At 48.9% G+C, this 10729-nt stretch overlaps 1 protein-coding gene across 3 annotated transcripts in view; it reads left to right on the forward strand.

The window, feature by feature from the left end:
* SLC8A3 (solute carrier family 8 member A3) overlaps positions 1 to 10413 on the forward strand; it is a 93066-nt gene extending 82653 nt beyond the window's left edge. For all 3 annotated transcript variants that reach the window (XM_059475234.1, XM_059475232.1, XM_059475233.1), the window contains 4 exons: positions 6180 to 6304; positions 6834 to 6933; positions 8011 to 8286; positions 8607 to 10413. In XM_059475234.1, the coding sequence (XP_059331217.1) occupies positions 6180 to 6304; positions 6834 to 6933; positions 8011 to 8286; positions 8607 to 8983 (878 nt within the window). In that variant the 3' untranslated portion in view covers positions 8984 to 10413. The remainder of the gene's footprint in view (positions 1 to 6179; positions 6305 to 6833; positions 6934 to 8010; positions 8287 to 8606) is intronic.
* Positions 10414 to 10729: the final 316 nt, after the last annotated feature.

The raw sequence follows: 10729 nt of genomic DNA on the forward strand, positions 1-10729 counted from the left end.
GTCTAAATATATTTCTTTGTTTATGCATTAAAACTCCCATGTCCACTTAGCAGTGGGCAAGACTGAGGAGCAGAGATGCCAGTTGTCTGGCCAGTCAGGGATGGTCATGTCAGCAGCAATCTCAAGGCAGAGCCAGGAGTGGAATAATGCTCAGTTCCCAGCCCTGTGCCTTTGCCTCCCTCTCATGAATGTGCATCATTTCCCAGTTACCATTAAGGAATGCTGGGCATGTACATGGGATGTATCATGTCTCAAGAATAGCTTTCAGGGCTAAGTCAGCAGATTCCTTACATTTTAGAAGGCAGCCTGGGCTGCCAGTGCTTGTATGTGGACATGTGCTTCTGTAAAGGGCATATCCATATGCTAATCTCCAAAGCCAGAGTGTCTTTTAGCCAGAAGTCTTCTCCACTTGTGACTGACAGCTTGACAGTGCACTGGAGAGAGGAACTCATTCATGCTCTCTATTTACTCTGTTTAGCCAGGGTTATATCTTATTAAGCCAGAACAAAAAAGATCCCATTTTAATTGTTTTAATTTTTTCTTAGCAGCCTAGTGTCCAAAAGGGGTGACCTTCATGCAGATACATGCCCACTCCAGAAATGGATGGAGACAAGATAGCTTGAAGAGTGTGAAATGGCCTTCAAAGCAATCTTTCATGAATACATTGCTGGTTTTAGTCCAATTTATTCAGCAAGCATCAGGGAACCCAAACTTGTCCATGGTTTGGTAGTTTTGCAGCATTGCCTAGGTGATGGGTATCTACCTCTCTGATGGTGTTACAGGGCCTTCCCATTGCCTGCTTCAGCTCAAAAGATGCAGTGGGCAGATTACACCATAGAAATGGATTTTGTCAAACTTTGATTTATAATGTGGCCAGGAGGCCACAGGCAATGTCTAGTTCCTGTTTGATTCCCTCCCAACTCTGAAGGAGGTTGAGTGGGCAAGCAGTGCATGATATGGGAACATAGCTCAGTGCTCCCTTTTCCCTGGAAGAAATACAATGAGATGGGGATATGCTTACAGTATTTTGACCCCAAGAATTGGCCTGTCATATGCAGGTCTGAAATGCTTTGCAGATCACTGCAGCTCAAGTCCTGGGATGGCCCTGCAGACATAAGTTGAGAGAGACAGACTGAGAGGGATGTGGGGTGAAAGCTGGGCAGTGAGCATGGCAGAGACATGCCCAGGGCTATAGAGCACAGCAGTGGCAGGACCATAACCAGGAGCTGCTCAGCCCCCTTGTCTGTCATAGCTTTAAGGGTCTGAACAAGGCAGAATGAGAGCATGGAGTGGTTTATCCTCTTGCTTCCCGCACAGTCCAGCAGCACCTAGTGGGTATCAGCTGTGGCTGTTGCTACACCCCAAGCAAAAGTGTACTTGATCCTCATTCCTCCCACCCAGCCTTTGATTTTACTGCACCTGTTGTCTCACTTGCTTGTAGCTTATTCTCTCTACCTCACTGGCTCCCTGGCACCAGGAGCAGGGTACCTTGGTGCAGCAGCTGGCACAGCAGCCCCAGCTTGCCTGGCCTCAGCAGCCTGTGTGTGTTCCTGCTGCCCAGAGAGGTTCCTAACACTCAATGGTAGCACATACCTAGGTGCCAGAGCAGACAGGGTCTAGGGGACCCCTCTCTGGCAACCTTCTCCTTCCCAGGGAGGAGGTAGAGGCAACCCAGAAGGTCCTGGCAAGCTCTGTTCTCGATAGGCACAGCCAGACCTTATCAGGCTTAATTGGACTTGACAGCAGGGAGTCCAGGGTGCAATCCGCATTGAAAAGTAGGTACTGATGCAGATATAAACAGAAATCAGGCTAGTTAATAATTAAGCTGCAGCTTGGCAGCATTCACCTTGACAGACTTGACCTTCCAAATTAAAATGTCTCTCCCAATATACAATCCCCCCCATCCTCGCTCCCCCTACCTTGTGTTCTATTTATCTCAGCCCTTGGTAGTCTTCTTTGCAGGCTGCCATACTGGGGTGATGTGTGACGCACATCACAGATGTCCTGTCTCCGCTTCCTTCAGGAGCCCTCCAAGACCCCAGCCCTACACCAGACAGTGTGGGAGCGTATTCCACACTTGCAGCAAGTGAGCAGCCTGATGGATTGCAAGGATTGTTGGAAGCAAGCGAGGATAGCAACCTCCTGTGGCTCTGTAGGCAGGCTGGTGCACCCTGTGCTGGGTGAAGTGCCTCCCTGAAATGCCAGAGTGTTGGTATTGTCCTCTGCCACTGGGTTTTGTGCAAGAGTTTATTCCTTCTCAGCTGTTGGGTCAGTACACACAGGCTCAACTCAGCCCTCAGCATCCCATTGAAACAGGCAGACCCAACAGGCCTGGAGCAGGCTTAGGATGGGATATGGTGTTTTGCAGAGGTTGGCACTGATTCCCACCCCAAGATGCTTGTGCGTCCTAAACAATAGGTGGGCAGAATTGGTGGAATCATGTAGGTGCTTCATATTGCTCTTTGAAGGTGCTCAGCCCACCTTAACTGTACGGCAACTATAGGTTCTGGAGAAAAAATACCAGCTGGGCTCCTAAATTTGTCCTTCCTGCCACTGCCTTAATTTAGAGAACATCAGCAGCCTCGTATTTAGCACCTATGGGTCACTTGCACAAGTACATTGAGCAAGATCCAGTACAGTACTGACATGGGAGTCTTGTGTTTTTCTCCTGCATTAGGATGGAGCCTCAGTGAAAATACAATGGCAGCTTAAATATTTTCAAATGCAGCTTTGAAATTTAGGTTTAGGTCAGGTTTCTGTGCTTTGCTTTCCTGTTGCACGTTCGCAAATTGACTGAATTTTAATGAGACATTAAGGAATTACCTTTTTTCTTCCTTATCCAAAAGCTTCCACTATTAACATTTCTATGAGGTACCCATTTGGACATGCTCCCTGTGCCTGGTCTCCTGTGGTTTGCTTGCAGCTGACATTGAAAGACCTAGCTGGGCAGTCATGTTCAATCACTTGTCCCCACAAGATGCCCTTTGATGTGCCATCTTGGGTGCCCATGTTCTTTTGTCTGCTCCCTATTCACCGTACACATGGAAGAGGAGGTGACATCAGTGCCTCACTTACTCATGTTTCTCTGGGTGTGCTGTCAATAGGCTGAAGGTCTCCTTTGCCAGTCAGCTTGTCTCTTCACTCCAAGTGGCTTACTGAGGGCTTGAAGGTGCCTCTGGTAGCACTTAGTCTGCTGGCCAGGTGCCTTCTGGAATAGCAGGACTCCTACCACCTTCACTTTGTGGAGTCTCTGGTCCTGTGCTCATGATAGCATCTAGCCCCTAGGCTGACAGACACTCTTGGACATGCTTGTGTTGCTTGATTTACTCTAAGAGCTGCCTAGCAAGTGATTGCCTTGGTTGTGGCATTAGTAGGTGATCCACAGGTGGCTTGCAGAGACATCAAAGCCACATGTTAGAAGGGGAAGGTCTTGTGAACACAGGCATTCCCATGCAGCCTGCCCACCCGCCCGGGACGTGGCATACACAGGGAGAAGATGCAGGAGATCTTCCTCCTCAGGGAGGGATTCACATCTTCCACTGTCCTGCCTGGTGCAAGTACATAAATTAGCATAAGCAAGATGCCAGGTTCTGGGATAAAGCTGTGTTGGATACCATTTCCTATGGAGATAAGAAAACTTGCTGCATTGCATGTGCCTCCAGACCTGCCTGCAGTTCAGCCTTGCCTAGAGGCATAACGTTTGCGTGAGACTCTGTGTTCTCTTACCATGCCAAAGGCTTTTGTAATCAGTTAGATTGGGGATTGAGGTTTCATTGCATCATTTCTCTGGAAGTTGTTAAGCTAAGGAAATGCTGCCTGATATTCCCTATTTTCAGAGCATTTCCTCAGATTCCAGGCATTTGCTTTCTGCACTCTGCAACTGCAGCTAGCGGGCAGGAGCCTAAGGGACTGTGCCGCCAACTGTGACTGCAGCTTTTCAGATGTGTTTGTTCCAGGGAAGGTTGTACTGAGTCACACTGTCAACCAAGTCTGGGCTTTGCAACCCTTCTGGGATGGCCGTAGTGCTTTTGCTCAGTTCTTTATTGTCAGCACATGTCAGCACGTGCTCAAGCTCATCTGCCAAGCTGGGTTTTGTGGAGCTGAGGGTGCCTTTGCCCCGACCTTCAGGTTATGAGGAGCTCAGACGGAAGCAAATCCATGTCATAAGTGCTATGGCAAAGGATGTGTGAGCACCTGCATTTTCATTGATGGACACAGCTTATCTTCACACACTCCCACTCCCAGGTAGAGCAAGACACTGGACTTTCTTGTTCTGTGTCTTAGAAAAAGAGATGTACATGATATGAGACTCCTTGTTCCACTGAATACAAGTATCTTGCATCTTGTTCTTGATAATCATCAGTTCATGCCTCCAAGTGTAGTGTAAAGCAGAACATTTTCAAAGAATCATAGAATTATAGAATCATTAAGGTTGGAAAAGACCTCCAAGATCATTGTCTAACTTTTGACCAAACAGCACCATGTCAACTAAACCATAGCACTAAGTACCACATCAAGTTCTTTCTTGATCTCTTCCAGGGATGGTGACTCCACCACTTTCCTGGGCAGCCCATTCTGATGCTTAACTACCTTTTCAGTGAAAAGGTGTGCCCCCTGCATCCCCCTTTCTTCTTCTCCAGGTGCTGTGCTCCTCTGTCTGTGCAATTTTTTTCTAAACTTACGGGGATTCCTAAATCCAGATGATGCTGTCTTGGAGCTAGGCAGTGATGGTTTTGATGCACATCATTGATTTTAAATGATGGATGCAACTTTTCTGTTTCTGTGATGGATTATAATAATGTCACCTGCCACAGGAGGTCTGGCAAGGCTTACAGCCTTTGCAGTCAATCTAGCCAGGCAGATGAAGAGAGAAGTCAGAGTTTATAAATAGATTTCCCTGTGACTCCATAATTTCTATGTGACTTTTAGTGTGTAGTATGAGATCTGCTGGAGTCCACATGGGATCAGTCACATCCGAGGCATTACCTGGGCATTTGTAAGCTCTGCAGGAAACCTCAGGTAACATCTGACCCACTGCTTAGCCAGAACAAGATGCTCTGCCTTGGTGATATGCCCTCCCAGGTTCTAAAGAGCTCCAGCTTGCACTGACAAGCTCAGCTGGGCCCTGTATTGCAGCTTGTACACCCTGACTGCTCAGGCATGGGAAAGCCAGGGGAGAGCCAGCCCCTTTCTTGAGGTGTCAGTTTTACAGAGAGCCCATCAGCATCTTCCTGCACTAAGGCATGTGGGTGGAAGACAAGACCTGGGCCAGGCCTAGGCACCCTTTCAGCTGGTTGGGATGCTCCTTCCCATCTGGGCAAGCAGAACCCTCTTGAGGCACCTCGCTGGGTTAGCTGGGTCATCAGCAAGATTGAGCCTGACACAGGGTCATCTCAGCATGCTGCTGACCCAGCGTCCTGGTTTAGTTTCCTTCGGCAGAAACTGAATATGGAATTACAGAATGGAATATGTTGGAAGAAATCTTAAAGATCATCTGGTTTCAACCCCACTCCCCATGGGACACCTTTCCCTAGGCTGCTCAAACACCACATCCAACCTGGTCTTGGAATTCCAGGGACAGGGTATTCATGCCTTCTCTGGACAACCTGTTCCAGTGCCTCAGCACCTTTGCATATTATGAATGGAAAAAACTACTTGTTTCATTACTTGTTCATTTTTCCAATTCATGTGTGGTTTACATGTGGTTGTGACTGTGTGTCTGAGTGTTAGATCAAGCACTGAGTGGCACAAGGAGCCAACCATGATTTTTTACTCAAAGGGGGAAAAAAGGCTCTGTCTCTTGTTAATTCAAATGAGGGAGCATGTCAGGGTGTTACAAGGGTCTTAAAGGGCAGAATGATTTTTTACCTTGCTCTCCCCAAAACTGTGGCTGCTGCAGGGATGATGGGAGAGTGGATGTCAACTGAGAGCATCAGTGCAGACTAAAGAAACATTTAAGGTTTTTTTTTTGTTAATAAATTAAAACCACGTTGCTTATGCTCTTGGTGACTGGTATTCAGAAATCTCGGTCCTTTGTTTCTGTGGTCCAACACCCCACCACTGCCCCCCAAACTGCTGTGAGGGGGCTGCAGCAGCCCATGCTCAGGCCCTGCAGACAAGCCCCCATGGTGCCCTGGAGGGCTGCTGCCCACAGCTTGGTGTTGGCCTTGCTTTCACAGAGGTGGCTGAGAGGAAGATGACAGTAGAAGAGGAGGAAGCCAAGAGAATAGCAGAGATGGGCAAACCAATACTCGGCGAGCACCCCAAACTGGAAGTCATCATTGAGGAGTCCTATGAGTTCAAGGTCAGTAGGTGTCCCAGGGGTCCTCCAGCAGGGGAAAGCCATGTGGCACTGTCGCAGCCTTAGAGAGCAGGACTGAGGAGGCAGCATGTGCTGGAAAAGGTTGTTGAGAGAGGAAAGAAGTATGTAATGCAGCTAAGGATGGATGAAGTCTACAAGAAATGTCAAAAGTAGCAGCTGCTGGTTGGTGGGGGTGGACAGAGAAAGGCAAGAAGGCCCTGATGGGTGCAGAAGAAGCCAGTGGGCAGGAGGATGCAGGAGCAAAGCTGTCTCTGGTGAGGCAGGGTTGAGGGAAGAAGGAACCTAATCAGGATTGAGATGTGGCAAACAAGCAGGCTCTGGTGAGGTCTGGATCAGCCAGTCCAGTGAGAAGGTGGGCTCAACCCTAGTCATGGCCTAATCTAGCTGGTAGGAGAGTGCTTGTGACACTTCTGTACTTTGGAAAGGGTCTGTGAGACCACAGTGTACTGCAAGATCATCCTTGCCCACTAGCAGCTGGTTTAACTGCTGTGCATCTTTATTCCCACAACAGAGCACCGTGGACAAGCTGATTAGGAAGACAAACCTGGCTTTGGTTGTAGGGACACATTCCTGGAGGGACCAGTTCATGGAGGCCATTACTGTGAGCGCAGGTGAGTGGGACATCAGAAAATCCATACAAACATCCACAGGATTCATGCATCCTGGAATGACAGCATCTCCCTGGTCACTGATGCTCAGCTGTGGTCACCCATCAGCAAAGCCAGTCCAAAGAGCTCCTCTGCTCCAAATATAGTGGGCTTTTGCAGGTACGTTAGTGAGGAGGCAAGGAGATCCATCTTCTGGTGCAGAGCCCTCCAGAAGGCCAGTTTTCAAAGGCTGTGTGAGATGGTGGTGCTCCTGCTGCTTCAATGATCTGATGAGCAGTGTGCAGGCAGCAAAATCCCATACTGGCTGGGATCCTGGCCAGTGCAGATAGCTCCTACTGGGAGATGTCCTGAGATGTCCTGTCATAGCCAGTAGAGTTCCTGGGAGTAGGGAGAGTTACCACATGAAGACTGGAGATGTTGCCTCATGAGGCAGCTTGCTGGTAAAGGAAGAGGCCCAGAGACTTGCCAGCTGTTGTCTGATGAGAGAGCTCACTGCTTTCAGAGCCAGGCAGCTGTGGGGAAGGTGTTTTAGGCACATCTGTGCCATTAATGGCAGTTTGGCATCTTTTTGAACCTTTCCTTGATGGTTGGTTTCACATCTGCCTCAAAGGGGTGTTTTTCACCCAGCTGTATAGGAGGCAGTGGATAGCCCAGCCTGTGCTCTGGAGCAGGAGGATCAAAAGATCTCTCCAGTTTCCCAATTTTATTACTTTCCACTAGTTTTGGTCCAAAACATCACTTGCCTGTGTAATTTCTTCATGCCACTCAATAGTGATCACCACAGGTTGACTACCTCCTGTGTGACTGCCTATGGACAGGGACAGGTCTGCTCCTCTGTGGGTACAACATCCCATTACACTGTTCCCCATCCCTGAGGGCTCTGGGATTCCTGGGAGAGACTTTTTGCCAAGCCTCACCCATCACTGAAGGACCTGGTGTGCCTTGAATTCACTGTCATGGCCAGCACCACTCCACCTTGTCCCAGTAGAGCAGAATCCCTGGAGCCTTGGGGTGGAGGAGACAAGCATGAGCTGCCCCAGTGGAATGAATGCTGGACCTCTCCTTCCATGTTGTTTGCAGCAGGTGATGAGGACGAGGATGAGTCTGGTGAGGAGCGCCTGCCATCCTGCTTTGACTACGTGATGCACTTTCTGACAGTCTTCTGGAAGGTGCTGTTTGCCTGCGTGCCCCCCACTGAGTACTGCAATGGCTGGGCCTGCTTCATCGTCTCCATCCTCATCATTGGCATGCTCACGGCCGTCATCGGCGACCTCGCCTCCCACTTTGGCTGCACCATTGGCCTCAAGGACTCGGTGACTGCTGTCGTCTTCGTCGCCTTCGGCACCTCTGTACCAGGTAGGGTGGCTGTGGGGAGGGGATGGGGTGGGAGGTAAATCCTCTGGAGATGCTCCTGATTTCAGGAGAGAAGCTCTGTCATGGGATGGGATTAGTCTGGGAAGGGTTTCCTCAAAGCCCTGTCTCCAGGCAAGGTGTGCACCTTGCTTTTTGGCAACATGGGATCTCTGAACTTAGGAGGGGACTGTGCGCCCCTTGGTCTGTGTCCTAACCTGGTTGGTGACACACCTGAGCTTCCCTTGTCCCCCAGGCATGAAGGGTTGTCTGTTTCTGCTATTGGACCCCCAGTGATTTCTCCTTCCCTCCTCCCTCAACCCCAGACACCTTTGCCAGCAAAGCCGCAGCCGTCCAGGACATGTACGCTGATGCCTCCATCACCAATGTCACGGGCAGCAACGCTGTCAACGTCTTCCTGGGCATCGGGCTGGCGTGGTCAGTGGCAGCGATCTACTGGGCGTCGCAGGGGCAGGAGTTCCAGGTGTCAGCAGGCACCCTGGCCTTCTCCGTCACCCTCTTCACCATCTTCGCCTTCATCTGCATCAGCGTCCTCCTCTACCGCCGGCGGCCCCACCTTGGGGGGGAGCTGGGCGGCCCCCGGGGGTGCAAAGTGGCCACGACATTGCTCTTTGTCAGCCTCTGGCTGCTCTACATCCTCTTCGCCACCCTGGAGGCCTACTGCTACATCAAGGGGTTTTAGGCGGCGGCGGAGGGACGGTGCTGCCGGGGGAGGGACCCCTGCTCTGTTAACTCACCGCACACCAGTCCTGGGAGCGCGGTTTCACTGGAGGGACGGACGGCCGTCTGTCAGGGCTGCCGCTGCCCACACCGTCGGACAGCTGCGTGCCAAGAAGGGCAAAACCATCACAGAGTGACAAAAACAAAGAGACAAAACCCATCCAAAAATGGTACAAAAGAAAGCAACAATGGCAAGTGTTGAAATAAAACACAATAAACCCAGGCACTGACCCTATTCAATGAAATTATGAAGTTTCAACTATCTCCAAAGGCCACCTCTCCCACAGGGGGTCATCTCCTTTCCTGCTGAGTACCCCTCCACTGTAAGGAGATGTTTCCTCATTTTTACTAGTTGAGAATTGCAGAAGTCTGGTTCAGGAATTTGTGGGGGTTTTTTTCTTTTTATTTTCTGTTTGCTCGTTGCTTTTTGGTTCTGGGGGAGCACGCTGATTCTTTTTTTCTTTTCTTTTTTACTACTTAATCCGAAAAATGTTAAAAAGTTAAACTCAAAGCTTCAAGCTGCCGTCAGTGCTGGAACTGAACATGTGTATTTCTGAAGCCACAAAAGACTGTGACACAGTCAAAAAACTTTTTCACTGATACCCGTTTCCTCCCCTGCCGCCTTCCATTTCTTTCTTTTTTAAGAACATCACAAGACTGATATATTTTTAATACAAACACAGACACACAGTCACACACATTTAGTGACAAAAGCTGGAGCATGTAGCATCTCAATCACCTGCCTGGGCTAAGAAAAAAGGAAGGAGAAAAAACCCCAACCCTCTAATACAATATATGTCATGTATATTTTGACTATGGCATTTCTCTTTGTATAATTAACTTTGAGCTCGTGGCTCTGCAGGGAGAGAAAATTATGTTAATTTACAACTGTTAAAGAAATGAAACATCCTGCCCTGGGGGGAGCAAGTGGGACAGGGAAAACAGCAGCGGCTCCTTGGGATGGTGGTGGTGGCAGGTTGGCTGCGTGGGCCTCCTGCTCAGAGGTGGAAATGAATTCAGGAGAACCTGGATAGTGTGCCCATATGTTCCCAGCACCATCCCACCCAGAGCTGTGCCGTGGCTGCCCTTCCATTCTGTTGCTACTCCATTTTTCACAGCACCTGCACCTCGGTGGTGGTCTCCAGGCCATTGACAGGTACAGGCTCAAAAACTGCCACCCACATCAGGACTCCTACATCATCTCAAATACCTTTTAGGAACACCAGACAGACAAAAAAGTATCATTTTAATTTGAAATGCATTTCTTTTTAAGGATAAAGAAGAAAAAAACCCACCACCATGAGAGTATGTCATGAGTTACATCAACAGCTGCAAATTGAAATGTTGGGTTGGTAATAAAATAAATAAAAACTATACCTATATCTATATAAACAGTGCTATCTAGAAACATATTTCTTAATTGAGAGCGCTGTAATAGAATGTTAAAATCCTACTCTTTGTAAAGTGTTTTTGAGATGAAGATAATTTCTTCTGTCATGAAACAGGTGCTGTAAAAGGGAACCATTTTCATCAAGTTCCCTAAAATAAGCCAAACTTTGGGAGGCAGCAAGTAAGAGAGGGGCTGCCAAAGGGTAAAGTTCTGCCTGCTGCTGTGCTTTTGGCTGCCCCAGGAGGCAGGGAGGAGGTGCCCATGGATTAGGGAAAAAGCAATGGGAACAAGTTGTCATGGACAAAAAGATGTAACATT

This window comes from Ammospiza nelsoni, chromosome 6, assembly GCF_027579445.1.
Source record: "Ammospiza nelsoni isolate bAmmNel1 chromosome 6, bAmmNel1.pri, whole genome shotgun sequence".
NCBI lineage: Eukaryota > Metazoa > Chordata > Aves > Passeriformes > Passerellidae > Ammospiza > Ammospiza nelsoni.